The sequence below is a fragment of the Gouania willdenowi genome, chromosome 9, assembly GCF_900634775.1.
Source record: "Gouania willdenowi chromosome 9, fGouWil2.1, whole genome shotgun sequence".
NCBI lineage: Eukaryota > Metazoa > Chordata > Actinopteri > Blenniiformes > Gobiesocidae > Gouania > Gouania willdenowi.
Window position 1 is genome coordinate 21109219 of NC_041052.1, and position 16535 is coordinate 21125753.

The following is a 16535-nucleotide window of genomic DNA, read 5'->3' on the forward strand; positions in this document are numbered from 1 at the left end:
GTTCAGAGGAGCACAAAGTTCTAATAAAGTAGTCTTACATTAATCCTACATACACACAGCTGATTACTGACCTATCAAAGTTGATCAAAGTCAGGACCACCTCTCTGGGTGCTGGGCCACTCCAGTGCAGAGTGTAGCTCTTACTCATCATCAGGACAGGCTGGTACTGTTGAGACGACGCCCCCTGGCTGTTAATCCCCCTCAGCACCAGGGGATTGTGCGGATATTCATCTCTGCTGATGGATAAACTGAGGCTGGAAGCTCCCTGTGTCTGGATGTAGACCTGGAGGAGAGAGGATGGCGTTTCAATTTTTCAGTCATTCAGAGCAACACTGACGTGCTGACTCTGGTCTCTACCATCAACGTGTTGCCTTGACACAATACCCTCAAACTTCTTTAAAACTGTTGTAAAGTCAATTGTCACTGATTTGTGTCAGATAATTAACTGCTCATTCCAATCAGGCATCGTACCAAAATCCCTGAAAGTAGCTGCTGTGAAACCTCTGTTAAAAAAGAGAACACTGGATGCCTCTATACTGGCTAACTATAGACCAATCAGCAACCTTCCATTCATGGCCAAGATCATTGAGAAGGTGGTCTTCAACCAACTGAGTCAATTTTTAACATTCAACAAAATATTTGATAAATTTCAGTCAGGTTTTCGTTCTCATCACAGCACTGAAACTGCTCTTATCAAAGTGATCAATGACATAAGGTTGAACACTGATTCAGGAAAAGTATCTGTTCTCATTCTGTTGGATCTAAGTTCTGCATTTGACACTGTAGATCATACAATTTTGTTGCACAGATTGCAAACATGGGTTGGACTAAATGGAAAAGTAATGCAATGGTTTAAGTCATACTTGGAGGAGCGAAGCTATTTTGTAAGCATTGGAAACTTTGAATCTGACAGATTACCAATGTCCTGTGGGGTTCCTCAGGGCTCTGTTCTTGGACCCCTTCTGTTTAGCCTTTATATGCTTCCTTTAGGACAAATTTTACAGAACTGTAAGGTTGATTATCAGAGCTACGCAGATGACACACAACTATATCTATCACTGAACCCAGATGACTATGGTCCAATTGAGGTGTTGTGTGACTGTTTAGAAAAAATAAACTGCTGGATGAGTGAAAACTTCCTTCAACTAAACCATGACAAGACGGAGGTGATTGTCTTTGGTAACAAGGAAAAGAGGACTGCTATCAGCAATTATCTTGAGTCTCGATCTTTAAAAGCTAAAGACCAAGTCAAAAACCTTGGTGTTCTGATTGACTCAGATCTTACATTCAGCAGTCAGATCAAATCTATCACAAAAACAGCCTTCTACCACCTAAAGAACACCTCCAGAGTCAAAGGTTTAATGACTCAGAAAGATCAGGAGAAACTGGTCCATGCTTTTATATCCAGCAGACTGGACTATTGTAATGGTCTTCTGACAGGAATCCCCCAAAAGAGCATCAAACAGCTACAGCTGGTTCAGAACGCTGCAGCTCGGGTCTTAACCAGAACAAAGAGGTCAGAGCACATTACTCCAGTTTTAAAGTCTTTACACTGGCTCCCAGTCAGCCTCAGAATAGACTTTAAAGTTCTGCTGCTGGTGTATAAATCTGTGAATGGGTTTGGTCCAGAATACATCAGTGACATGATAGTCAGGTATGAACCCAGCAGGTCTCTCAGATCTATGGACACAGGTCAGATAGTGGAGCCCAGAGCTCACAGTAAACATGGTGATGCTGCTTTTAGTTGTTATGCTGCAAAGAAGTGGAACAAACTGCCAGCAGAGCTGAAGTCAGTATCTAATGTGAACATTTTTAAATCAAAGTTAAAGGCACTTTTTTTCTCTACTGCATATGATTGAGAGAGAGATTTTTTGTCATGTTGTTGATGTCATGATGATTTTACTGATGATTTTAATTGATTTTACTGATGATTTTAAATGTTCTTATTGATTTTAAACAATTGAATGTTTTATCATGTAAAGCACATTGAGTTGCCTTGAGTATGAAATGCGCTATACAAATAAATTTGCCTTGCCTTGCCTACTGTACCTGAGAGTAGCGCCCACTGCAGGTCACTGCGTTCCACTGCCGCATTTTCACACAGTCAGGATGCTGGATTAGATAATTATCAGCTCGGCCGACGTAAGTGCCTGCGTATCCTGTTACAGAGCCGTCCACGTTGTGAAATATGGAGTTTTTGTCCCCATCCAGGTCATTCTCTTCAAACCACTGACCAGGGAGCCCAAAGAAAGCTCGCAGGCCCACCTGAGGATGATAAACAGGCTGATCTTAACAACACACTTTATTTTATCGTTGTTCAACAAAACAGCAATAACACTGAAGGAGAAATGATTACTGTACAATGATAATTTGGAGAGTTTTAATCAGGGATGCTTGATGTTATGATATTGTCAAACACTAAATTTCTGTTATTAACCAATACGTACATAGACCCCCTCACCCTCCACCTAATAGTAGGTCACATTATAAATATAACTCCATGGAAACTGTGGGTTAAGCTTAAAGAACACCTTTTCAACTTTAGTCATGAAAAAAGTGTCATATGGATTTTAAATGTGTTTTTTCAAACAGCACAAATAATTTTTCCAATAACAGTGGAAAAACGATACTAAAGTCAACCAATATTACAGTTTATGGCAATTATCGGCCGACAATATCAGTGGGCCGAAAATAGCGCACACTAGTTGTAATAGTTAGAATTTGTGTCTGTTGAATTAGAGCACTCAAAATGCATATTTTAGCCAACAATGAGAATCCCTCTTTGTACCACCTTATCCTGATTAGGATCACTTAGTGCAGGCACTTTTTTCCTATGCAAGTTCTCCTAAAATGTGGAGCAACAGTGAGTGTTTTACAGAAGCTGTTCTGCCCTAAAGCGAGGCAAACATTCCCTCCACTGATAGTGTTTAGGAACACAGAAACATCATTATTAATGTGCATACACACATACAATTCTTTTGTGACCCCATTAATGTGAAATTGGTTTAGTAATGGATGCCTTGAACTTAATTTACTTCCTGCTACTGGAGATGTGATAAAATATTGAATGTGTTAACAGCAGATTTTATTGATCATGCTATTCCATCTGCAGTTGTAAAGGTGATGTTCACTGCTATTTTTCAACCAATTGATTCAAAGTCAATAATAATCTTCAGGGGTTACTATGGTAACATAATGCAGTGGTAGATAAAGCTTAATATTTCTACAAAGTATTAAGGGGGCAGGGAATAAATTGTGCCTAATAACCTGGAGCTATAAAATCCAAACTGTATGATGCAACCACCAGAGGGCAACCCTGACCTCATAAGAATGACCTCAGCATTAAAATCATGCCAAAACCTCACAAACACAACATGATATACTCACACCCAATGATCACAAACAGTGTGGTTTGCAAATACAAAACTTCACAATGAAAAGCACTTTGTTTTGCAAATGAAAAAACAAATAAAAAAACATTTTGTTATTGTATTTGGCAATTGAAAATTGCCAAATACATTGTTCTCATTGGAGTTATTTTACTTCCCGCAACTTGCTTTGTCGTAGAACTCCACCTAGGCTATTAATGCAGCACTAATGACAAGTATATCATCTCATAGGGGCAATGTCAAGGATATGCAGTCAACCTTTTTTGGAGCCAAAAGTCAAGGTCACGCCAAGTGTCAAAAACAAAGATTTTCAATACAATACGATGCTTACATTTCTGAAAAGCTCATCTCAAGTGGAGTATTTTATTTCATTGGACCGAAGCTGTACGACTTACCAGTAAAAAGATCGGTAGGGGTCAAAGTTCATGACGTCGCAAAAAAAAAAAAAACTTGGCCACTGGTACCATTGAACAACATTTCCTTTCAATGTGTGACCTTGACCTTTGCTCAAAGTCATATTTAAGGTCAAGAACTCCTCAGAAAAGTGAACAAAGTGAGAGCTCAACACTCTGGACGACGAAGCTCAGCCAAAAAAAACTTTTTTCCTTATAACTTGGCCACAAAACGAGATGCAGTTCTCAGACTGGTACCATTGAACAACGTTTCCTTTCAATTTGTGACCTTGACCTTTGCTCAAGATCAGTCCTCTTTTTTCTACATTATTACTTTCAATTTAATTAGTATAAAGAAAAAAAAAAAAAAACTTTTTTCAATTTTTAATTGCTAAATACGTATTTTCCTTGCCAATACAGGTCTTGCCTAGTTGCAGAATTGTACTTTAAAAATGTTATGTGACTTTGGAGCACCTTGGAGATCCACACACACAAATGCTCCATTTTGTACATATACAGTATATATACATACATTTTTGTAATTTAAGACATGTTTCTTTGTTTTGGCATCATTTTTACTCCACAGCAACGACTGTAAACTGGGAAAAGACTTACAATCACGGCATTTTAAAAAAATGTTAATAAAAGTTTGAACGAAAACATTGATTTAATGATTATTGAGGTCATCTGGACCCCGACATGTCACATGAAGCAGAATGGTGAAACAGAGAGCTATCATGGTCACAACTTCAAAACATTACATTTTTTATACCTCATAGTGCATACAACAACAAAAACAACACCAAGAAGAAAGGTCCATTTATAAAACAGTGCAATTGGTAGTGAAATCTGATCTCTGTGTGTGTGTGTGTGTGTGTGTGTGTGTGTGTGTGTGTGTGTGTGTGTGTGTGTGTGTGTGTGTGTGTGTGTGTGTGTGTGTGTGTGTGTGTGTGTGTGTGTGTGTGTGTGTGTGTGTGTGTGTGTGTGTGAACTCACAGCTGAGTCGAAGCTGAGCTGTGACAGGTTGTTTCTCGGTGTGAGCTGCCAAGTGTTTTTTAAGTTGAATCCCACTGCGCTGGTGTAGCGCTCAGGTGTGGGAATGAATCCACGAAAGGTGCTCTGCGTGAGCCGCACTGGACCGTCGTAGAGCTGAAAGCCTCGGATTGGGAACGTCCTACAGAAAAAATGAAAAAGCTAGTGTTGGCATGTGATTTACAAATACCAAGAGAACAATTGTTGGGGCCCTTTTAACTAATAAAACATCTAATACATGTGGTTACCAACCTTTTTCTTCCCGTGACCCCATTTTTGTATCACAAATGTTTGACGACCCCAGAGACTGTTTTCTCTAAAACTTGATTTTTAACCATGTTTGTTATATTGTGTTACAAGCACAGCGTAGCCAGCATTAGTGCACAAAATGACAAGATGTGCAAGCTGTGATATTAGATTTATACTTGAGAAAGTATAGAATACAATTGTATGTGATTGTGTGTGGTATGTAAATTTGAAAAATAATAATAATGATTTAAGCTCTTTGAGATTTCTGCCTCTTCCTGCACTTTATATCTAATTATGTGATATATTTTTTTTATTCAATTGGATAAAATATAAATTAAATACATTACGTATCTATAATTATCTTTTTACTAGACATTTCAGGTGAACCCAGTTTTTTTTTTTTCTTCTGAATTGTCCTCAGAAAATGTGTAAAGTCGGAGTAAGAACATGTTTATTGCTAGTTTGCAATACCGGCATTAGCCACAAATGGTATTTCAGCTCAAGTTAAATAAGAGGTATTCAAAACAGGCTGAAATTCAAAGGTCAACATTAGGAATCAAAATAGAAATATAGCACTCCCCAATTACACAAAAAGGACACATGGTAACTTGCACTGTTGGCAATGAAAGGCCTGACGGTGGAGGATGAAGGCTTTAGTTTCCCCTCTGAGGAGTACATTCCTGTTCTCTATGATAACATTTATCCTTTGGAAAAGAAGAGTCACTGAGAACAAACATCTGCTGATGCCAACAAAAGACTGACGTTTTATTATCAGGCAGCTCCCAAATGTCTTTTATGCTGATATGGTTCCAAATTGTAAAATACAACAGTCGAGTTTAGAATGTTTTTGTTTGCGATCACAGGGTAGATCTGGGTTACAGATTGAAAATAACCATCCCTTCTGTTTAAAAGCTCTTTCTACTCTCCATAAGTGTTAGCAGCTTTGGCAGTAACTACATATAATGATGCTGGATTAAATCAAATATCACTCTGCTGTCAGAGAACCTATAAAGCAAACTAACACCCTGCTTTAAACTGTCCGTTTGTTCTACAATTTTTTTTTCTCTGTTCAAGAGGCTAAAGAACAAAGACAGAGTGAGACACTAAGGAGACCAAGTCAGAACCTATTAACAGAATTCCCTTCTATCCAGATTCAGTAATACACAGAGCGAGTCACGGTCTGAGCATCTCAGACATCTGTCTGCTCTCTTAACCCTGTGTTGGACCACTGACAGTTTAATGTCAAGCCCCTTTCTCCAAAACACATTACTTTATTGTGTTGATATCATACAAAATAAGTACTAAACACAATAGGGAAAAAAAACTTTAGGTTATGTATATATGCCGGTTCTATGAGTAATATGAGTGAGATGTCTCACTATGGGATGCAACCTCTGAAATAAATGCTTCTGAGGAATGTAGACAGTCTGCCAATCCTGATTGGCCGGTGAAGCACGTCCGTTCGTTAGGAGGAGACCCACCTCCTATAAAGGAGGACATGGACAGACGTGCACCATTCAAAATAAGCACCTCTTATCCTCTTTCGAGCAAGAAGGGTAGTCTGGTGAGATATCGCACTCATATTACTCATAGATCCAGGGTTATACACATAACCTAAATTTCTATTTCATAATATTTTGTGAGATGTCTCACTATGGGATATGGAAACTCCCGTAGTGGAGACATGCTTATCGAGCGGTACCAGCCTCCAGGGCAGAAGTCTGATCACATCAGGACAGTAAAACCACCCATGTCATGCACAGGGCAGAAATGTCCAGCATGTAAAAGCGGACAAACGTGATAGGCAAGGTCCAACTTGCCGCTGCACAGATGTCCTGAACAGACGCTCCCTTGAACAAAGCCCAGAATGTGGCAAGACCCCGAGTTGAGTGTGCACGCAGACCCATAGGCGGCTGCAGACCATGACGCGAGTAAGCTAAAGCAATAGCCTCCACCCCCCAGTGTGACAGGCGTTGGTTAGTAACAGGCTTCCCCACGCAGGAATTGGCCCAGGAGACTTACAGCTGATCGCTCATCCTGAGGTCCGGAGGGCCCGTTTGCAGTACGGTGGAGCCCTCTGCCGGTGGCCACCCGACCAACAACAGAGAAATCTCCCGCACAGCAGAGGAGCCTCCTGTCCTTGAAACAGGACAAAACCCACTGGGGCGAGCACACACTGCTCCCTCCAGGGGACAGGGTGACAACGGGGAAACCGCTATTCCTGACCAGGAGGGGGCCGGAGCCTCCCTGCGAGTGGAAATAACAGGACCCGCCATCGCCCTGCTTATAGTGGCAGACATTGCTTTCACATGATGCGCCCTGGCCTTTGGCCAAAGGGTGCGAGCGAGGAACACATTACTCTGTTTTGAACATGTGTGAGTGCGTGCTTGTGGACATGCAGGAAGGGGCAACAGCCAAATGTTTTGGATGAGCATGTACAGTGTCTGAAAAAGGCTTGGACGTGCTTCACCGGCCAATCAGGATTGGCAGATTGCATTCCTCAGAAGCATTTATTTCAGACAGAAGTTGCATCCCATAGTGAGACATCTCACAAATATTATGACATAGAACTGACTAACTAATAATCAGTAAGTTAAGATATACAATAAAACAATCAATTAAATTTGGATATAAAAACACTAGCCATAGATCATGTGATCGGCCTATTATTGACATTAATCACTATACTGTGACCAGACCATACATTTATGAAGTGATTTGAAACTGAATGCTTGAGCATTGCTTTTGTTGTGAATCCAGGCTGTTCCATAATTTCAATCCACATACAGACAAACAAAAACTCTTTCTGGTGCTTTCAATATTGGGTGTTAGAAAATTTCCAAAGCCCCTGGTACCATGACTGTTCTCTTTAAAAATGAAAAATCTTTGTATGTTGACTGTTAATTTTATCTCAAACATTTAAAAAAACTTCTACCAGAGTATACTAATTCACAAGGTCATGGATTTTCAGGAACTTGAATAAAGACATTATTAGTGTGTGCTAAATATTCAGTCTTATGTATGATTCTTATTGCTCGTTTTTGTAAAAGGAATAATGGATGTATGGAACTTTGATAATGGTTTCCCCAAACTCCAATACAATAGGTGAGATAGGGACAGTAGTACTAAAGAACAATATCAAATTTTGAAAGCATCATTCATATACAATGAAAAATTCTACTTAAGAGTTCACAAAACAAAAAGCAAATGTGTGAATGACATCTTTCAACAACAAAATGTAAATTACCTGGTATTCCTGTGAGTGTTCAACCTCTAAAAAATATTTCCATGTCTCTGACCCCTAAACATATTTGTTACAATAGAGTAATGAGACATTAGTTTTTCCGAAAAAGGGTTTTCTTGGTCTTATGCAACCAAAGTCAGCAGTGAGTAATCCCTCCCAGTCAAAGCTTGTAAATTATACCATCACAGTTTTTTTTTTTTTTTTTTTAAAGTGCCTAAAATATCACTCCAGGGAAGTCAGTCAAAACAGAACTTCTTTTCACGGCTTCTCCTCCAACTCAAATCAGCCTCAGACTCTCCCCCCCAATGCTTTTCTGGCTCTTTTCCCACACCTTGCATATTTTTCTTTGGGCAAATCGTTAAACCTCTCTCCCCGCAATTTCCCAACAAACTCAGTTTGATTTGGACCGTCTCCCTCTGGACCGCAAATATCTCGCTCACTGTTTGCTCCGTCTCACCTGTTTCTAGGCAGAGTTCTCATCTTGGCATCAGTACCTCCCACCCCCCAGTATTTGTTTTGTCCTGCGTTGGTTCCTCTGTTTCGGCTTTCGCCCACAAAAAGGGACTGTGTGATCTCCTGGCTGGAGCCTTCATCCTTTGGATAGCTTCCATCGCTGCAGAAAAACACAATCACAAAGCACAGTTTAAAACTTGAAATAAGATTGCGTGCAAAATTCTGTTTGAGTTGTTAAAGTAAGCAGCTATTATTTAAAAGCTGTCTTCAATAGTGATTTATATGTGGAGCACGCCAATAAGGAAAATCAGTAAATCTTCAGGGGTTTTAATCAATTTGGAAATGGCAGGACACGGTATAATCCCACAGGATTTATTGTAATAACTCGGTGATATATGTTTTTAAAATGTATTTTATTGGGCTAATATTTGTATAACTTGTTTTTAAAATGGAATACTGAATGATTTCATATCTACATATCCTGGCCCATCTTCAGTAGCGTATGGCCTACAAGTGGAATGCACCCCACAATTTTGAAACCATGTAAATAAATTAAAAACACAAAGAGATTTCTTTACTCGCAGGAAAACTCAGTGTTAGGAGGATACGTTTTTATTAAGATATATTTTTCCGTTTATTTTTATATTTAATCATACCTATAAAGGACATCTCACAGCCCACTTGCTTTGGGAATTAAGAAATTTAAAGTTTACCTGATCAGAATCAGAAACGTTTTATTCACCAAGTACAGTTTAAAAACAGTACAAAAAATTTAACTTGATAGTTGGTGCGAAGAATGAGAAAGAAGGAAAAAAACAAAACAATAATGATAATATAGTGCTGCAGGTATTAATATGTCTTTATGGAGGTGGTGATGGGGGGGGGATCAGTGGGGGACCAGGGCTGTGTTCCTGAGGCTGGAGGCAGAAGGACAGAAACTGCTTTTTGTTTTCTGATGCAACGATAGCCATTCTAAGCTTCATGTTTAATAACCATAGCAGATTTGAAGTTTTGTTCAGCAGTGTTGCTCTGTAAACAATTATTCTAGCCAATATTTCAGCACCAATTGTAAATAAAAAATTTAAAAAAGATGTAAAAATGTAGAGCAGGACCCACCTGGCAAAAGACAACCCCACTCCATTATCAGCAAAACTGGTAAGAGAAATACATGATTAATTTAAATTGGTGCAAACTTACATTGAGGCTAATAGTTTTCATTTGTCTCGCATTAAATAAAGTACAGATCTACAGTTATGGCATGTGTTCGACTGTCAGATAACTATAAAGGGGAACAGATACTTTATCAGTGTTGAGTTCAGGGGAAATGCTGATGTCAGTGGAAAAAGGAGATCAAACTACAGATAAATTCCCCGTAAAAATGTGCAGCTGGATTACATCATATTTTCTGCTCAAGTCATCATCCAGTTAACACTGATGACACTAAACTGTTGGATTCCACCAGAAGCCTCCGACATTCTGTCTGCTCTTACCCAGAGTTCTGGATGACAATGTCCCCGCCTCTGATCCAGGCTCCCAAGTCATTATTCTTGAAGGATATCAGCGTGTCGATGACCGCTGCCACACGGGGGCGGCTCGGGTCGGCATTCTGGTGTGGTCGAAACCTGGGAAAATATTTCCAGTGAATTTTCTGAAATGTATTCCAACAACATCAAATCCATTGTGAGCTCAGTCACTTGCCCACTCATGTTGGCCACATAGAAGTAAAAACACCTCAACTTAGCAACATTGTCATTATTCAACAATTACCCACAGTCAGATAAAAATTATTAACCTTTCCAGGTAAACTGTAGAGAGTTCAGGCAACGCTCAATGCTTCCCACAATGCACCACAATAGTGGCACTTAGCATCAATGCTAAGATATAGGATAGTGTTACATTAAGCACTGTTGTAACAAGCTGGAAGGTTTTAAAGAGAAGTTACAGTCACACATTGGACACATTTTAAACACCTTCTCTGCAGCACACATGCAAATGCACAGCTCTGCCAGTCGTCTCAGTGGACACACAAGACTTTTTTCCAACCAGTTGAGGGCTGTATTTAGGTAGGGCGCTGCGGCAGCGTGGAAACTATCAGTGAAGCTCTGTTTTCTCTGTCAACACAAACTGGGGACAGAGCTTTCACTAAAATGCAGTAACACATGCTAAAACCGTCTATCCCCGCAAATGGTCAAATCCTCCTAGAGATACAACAGGAAGCAATAAATTATTCAACTCAGTTATTAGACTTATCGACAGGGGCACCAACAAATACACTGCTGAGCATTGTAATATTTACACACAGTAGCTTTACAACAACACAGCATTAATCCTGTAATAATACACACAGGCTGACAAATATAAACACATTAAATCAGTCCATTTTCAGCCACTGTGTATAAATGCTGAAACTTTCCATCCCACATGTGTAAAATTGTAGCACGCCAGAACATCAATTTTGTCATGTGTAAGGATTTTATTTAGAGTGAAACTTAAAGCAACATTATAAAATCTTACATCAATCAACATCATTTTGTCTACACTCCACATGAGTTTTTTTTTTTTTTTCAATTAAACCAAAACCATCCAATATCTTGCAAATAATCACACAAAATAACTGCATATTGCAGGATTCAAATTCAAGGAATTTTGACTCTTTTTCCCAACATTTGACATTTTAAGTTACATTTGTTTACATGTGATCAAACAGTCATTTTTGGCCTCTGGACCAAAAGGAGTTTGAAACCCCAGTCCTAAACTATGCCTTTTGTAATACTCTATATCATTATGTAGAAATAATCACTGAAAGAAGTCAAATATATGACAAACACATTGGATTTAAGTTTTTCCCACTTCTCATTTCAAACCGTACTTGATGTGACTTCTTTCACCTGTACACACCTTGCATTGTTATCCAGACACAGGTATTCCCGTGGATCAGCAGCGCTTGCATTGGTGGTCTTAACTCCTTTATCAATGAACAATCCAGCCTGGGAGAACAACATTTAAACACATTTTTTCTTTTTTTCTGAAATGTTGCTGGGGATTATATCAGAAAAAAGATCATCCACACTTTACAAAACAGAGAAACGTGGTTTGTGTTATTAGTCTGGCCCCTGAGGCTCTAATAAAAGTGCTAAATGTACAAGTTCATCCAACTATACTTACAACACATATGCCATTCCCTAGTGCAGGATGTCGACACAGAGGGCCAGTGAGAAAAGTCAAGTACAATGTATATTTGCACACTCGTATGGATTTGTTTTATATGATTTAATGTAATCTGTAAGACAAACTGAAGAGAAAATGCCATGTTTGTGCACCTTGTTTACATGGAAATGTGTGCTCAGAGTTGGCTCTGTATAAAGTGAACTATAGTCTTAATTCTTGGAGCTCCTTCTACTGTACAGAGGCTGCTGTGGTCAGACTGCTACAAAGAGCTCCCAGTTCACCTGCCCGACTTCTGTCATTATACAACAGAGCACCATTATGGAGGCCAATCCATGTCACTCATTTTTTTTTCTTATTTTTTAGCAGAATTTAAGGTATTAAATTAGAATACCATGGCCAAGGCTTCTTTTACAAGTCACATAAACACTGGATTTTCCACATTTCTTTGAAAATAAAGATCTAGCAGCATAACAGAAGTGAGAGCGATGTTGGCCACACAGCTAATACCTTAAAGTTAGAATGGACTCTGTTATTGTAAAATATTCCCAGAGGTGTGAGCTCTGCTTTGGTCTCTGGTACCAGCCCGTGAGAGTCCCCGGTGGAAGAGCTGTGGAACACAAACCATATGCCAGCGTCCTGAAACACAGAAGAAATGAGTGAACCACAGCACAGCAGTGATTCATGTGTTCAACAAGAATTCTAGGGAAACACAGAAGTGCTGAGTCACAGACTTTCAAACAAGTTTTACTCCCAAAGGCTCTCAGTCACTCATTCTGTTTAAGTCACTGGTCAGTAACAGACAAGGTCCTTAACTCATGGGTCTGGACCCAAAAGAGGGACACGGACCTGTTTTCAGCAGATTTGAAAGTAACCGATTACAGGTACTCACATTACTGTAATTGAGTTGCTTCTATTGGTACTTGTACTTTATTGAATATATTTCTAAATCAGTCATTTTACTTGTACTTAAGTAAGTTTTAAAAGAAATAAAGTAATTTGTTACATTTCTACACAATCAATGGACATTGGGAAACAACAAAAAATTAAATGACCAGACAATAATCAAATGCATACATCATAGCCGACCCACCAGATTAAACGTAATGCACGGTGCTAAAACAGCATTGAATGGCGGTTATTTTCTGAGTTTTAGAGTTAATACATTCAGCTATATTTAGAGATTTAAAAAACTTTGTATTTTACTTCCTGATGAGGTTTAATTCAGTCATTTTTTTTTCTTTTTGTGCATCTACGTCTCTTGTTTCATTGCCTTCCTGCAATTTTGATTTTGTCCTTAATATAAATGCTGTTGCTGGGCTTGACCTTGTTACCATAAGACGAGAGCAGTTAACCATCACTGGTATGGGATTTTGTGATGTGGTGGCACAACTTTAAATTCAGACGTAAGTACACAATCATTCAGTCAGTATTCTTCACTTGATGAACTCAGCAAAGCTTCTTACTGTTGTCACCCCGTTTTCTCCACCTGCTTATTCTGTACAGTATATTTAAAACAAATGTCAAAGTGCAAGAGTCAAAGACTTTAGTCAGGGTTAAAAACAGATTTAACATTAAAAACGGAAAAAAAAAAAACGAGCAAAGCCAGATTTAAAAACAACAAAGGTCTGCAAAATCCAAATCCAAGAGGGGGCGTCTCGGGGCAGAGTGGCCAATTGTCTGATAGTTGGCGAAAGCTTTTAGATCAGAAAAGACTGCTCAAAACGTTCTTTTTCAGACACTATAGTAGGCCTGTGCATGGCTCCCACAGCTTTCCCCAGTACATTAATGCTTAGTTTTTATCATATGAGGTTAATCAAGTTATATAAAGTTGGGAACATTTACCCTTGTCCCAAATAAGACAAGATTTCTACCTATGATTTTGGGGCTGGTTGGTGAACAGTGAGACAGTGATGCTGTACATTTTGCTCCTATTGACCTGTTATACGGTTGTCAAATCCCTGGCAGAAGAAGAATACACCTGTGGGGGTTCACTAGGAGTTCAACAGTTTATTGACGTCTGTTAAGAATACCCAAATATCAGCATAATACTTCTACTATTGAGAGGGGCACCGCATAATCCCTTTGTGGAGCACAGTGTTTATTAATGTGGACAAGAGATGGTGAACAAGCCTCTTTTTCTGCTCTCATATATATATATATATATATATATATATATATATATATATATATACACACACACACACACACACTCCGTTATTGTACTCCCAACAAACACTAAAGCCCATCAAGTCCAATTTTATTGATGGATCACTGTGTTATTAACTTTAAAATCTTTAGTTTTATTATGCAGTCCCATGTATGCACTCCTTTACTGTTATTACCTGAGAACCAGCAGCTGCATTGCTGATGAGGTTGTTGTTGGGGTTGGCTATCCAGAACGTTGAAACAGCCCTGGGAATCACAGCGGTCACACACACACACACACGAGTTATTAAAAAACTGGCTCTTAGACACATCAGACAAAACAAGACGACGTAGTCATAATGACAACCAATCTTTTGGGGGATATTGATAACTCACAACCTTTTCCTAAATATCCTAAATGTAAGAACGTAGATGTATACATAAGAAAACATTATCACATCAGAATATAAAATTACTAACTATCTTAAAGGGTTTTTAAGAAAAGCTGTCCACTTTGAAGACTCCTCGAACAGAGTAAAAAAAAGGCACAAGGGTAAAAACATTTGCATACTTCTCATTTTCAAACTCCATCAAGGTATTGATACCCTGAAGCCACACACCAAATTTGGTTATTCTAACTTAAACGGTTTCTAAGAAAAGCTGCTCCCTTTAACTCTGACAGATGGACGGACGGACAGAGCTCAACCTACAGTATATCCCCTTTCCACACTTTGTGGCGGGGGATAATAAGCTGAGGACAGAAACAATTCCCTACGTACATTAGCACTTCACATAGACACACACTGGAAACACACCTCATTGTCTCACTCGCTTCACGTGTTCCTGTGGTGATATGAAGACGCCGCAGAGAGGCGAGGTTGTTATTGTCTAGATAAAAAGCCATCCTGCCAATATCTTTCTCATGCACTTTTATCAAGTACAGCGTAACTCTCACAGAGAGACAGACTGTCTGTTTTTCCTCAAGTCGACTCTTTCAGAACTTTTCTCACACACAGGCTTCACATTTAAACACAAAGGCACTGATAGAGATAAAAAAAAAAAAAGAGGGAACACATTTTGTCCTGAAGCATTTTACAGTCAGTAGTTAGTGCTGTTTAGTAGTGTGAGAACAAGCAAGTGTTCAGTGCTGTTTAGGAACTTGGAAAATGGTTTGTAAGCGGAATGTGTGTGTGTTCTTTCACACAACTCCATATATTTTGGCTTCAAAGGACGTAATTGTTTTAAATATCTAAAGTAAAGCAAGTTGTTCAACATAATTCAATTTTTGTAATTTCCCACCTTGAAACATTTGGGCAAGGATAATCAGTCAATATGTTTATTTTTTATAGTAGTTACTATGTAGCTATAGTTCCTATATAAATATTTACATTGTGTGTATCTCAGGAGTTTCTTCATTCTGCTAATTCCAATTAGTAATCATTGCGGTGCCTGAATCAGTCTTTTTATTCTGCAAATTCTCTTTTGGTCATTGTCACAATGTCACAACTGTAGTCCCAGACTCTTCCCCCAGTAAGTCAGCTGACTGCCGACTGTGGCTGCTATGATGTGCAACAAGAGCTCACAAGAACAACTCCAGACCATCAGAAGTAGCGCTAACACACATTTGTGTTTTATCCGTAGTTATTTATAAAACAATATTAAATATGGATAAAAGCATTACAAAAACCTAAATAAAAAAAAGGAAAATCTGATAAATCGGGTAGGAGCTAATGAAATCACATCCAACCAAAAATGCCTGCTCCCCATGGATTTTATTTTAAGGTATAAAGTTGGGCAAAAAAGTACTTTATGTGTTTTTTAAATTAAGGTGCACATACTTTATTGATAATATGTTAAAACACTTTTTTATATATACATTTACATTACAGGTACCCTTTAAATACAACTTTTATGAAGGAAACTTTAAAGTATTCTTTATGATTATTATTACTATTATTGTCATTGTTATTATTATTATTATTATTAACAGTCATGTTTTCTTTAGTCAGTTTTGCTGACAGTAACTTCACTCATCATTGTCACGAATATCTAACATATTTGAATAATAATAATCCTTGCATCTTACTTGCACTCAGTGCTGGGTGAGGGAGTGTAGCCCTTGTAGACTTTGTCTTTGATACTGGTGCACATGGTTTCATTGCGATCGGTAGGTAACAGCGTCCCAGGTCGAGTCAGGAGGCCGAGGTTGTGGAAGAACGTGTTGCGCTGCTCAATTCCATCCTCCAGGAAGAAGCAGTGGCCTAAAGTGTCATAACCAACAGTGTTTTTCACCTGAGAGAAGAGAAAAAAAAATCAAAATCAAAAGATGAGTTAACAAGAGAACTTAGGAACAAGTTTGTGAAGAAAAGAAAACTATAAATTAAGGTGTCTTATCTCCTTTTATCACCTTCTTTTCAAAGAAAATAACGTATTTACCCTAATAAACATGACTATCCGAACACC

General features: G+C 38.6%; 1 protein-coding gene across 1 annotated transcript in view; it reads right to left on the minus strand.

Annotated features, from left to right (window-relative positions):
• cemip2 (cell migration inducing hyaluronidase 2) overlaps window positions 1–16535 on the minus strand; it is a 42050-nt gene that overhangs the window by 5360 nt on the left and 20155 nt on the right. Inside the window, exons 9-18 of the mRNA XM_028457392.1 lie at window positions 16159–16364; window positions 14270–14339; window positions 12435–12563; window positions 11658–11746; window positions 10250–10381; window positions 9876–9911; window positions 8764–8919; window positions 4778–4955; window positions 2050–2265; window positions 72–283 (exon numbers count right to left, since the gene is read on the minus strand). Of these exons, the coding sequence (XP_028313193.1) occupies window positions 72–283; window positions 2050–2265; window positions 4778–4955; window positions 8764–8919; window positions 9876–9911; window positions 10250–10381; window positions 11658–11746; window positions 12435–12563; window positions 14270–14339; window positions 16159–16364 (1424 nt within the window). The remainder of the gene's footprint in view (window positions 1–71; window positions 284–2049; window positions 2266–4777; window positions 4956–8763; window positions 8920–9875; window positions 9912–10249; window positions 10382–11657; window positions 11747–12434; window positions 12564–14269; window positions 14340–16158; window positions 16365–16535) is intronic.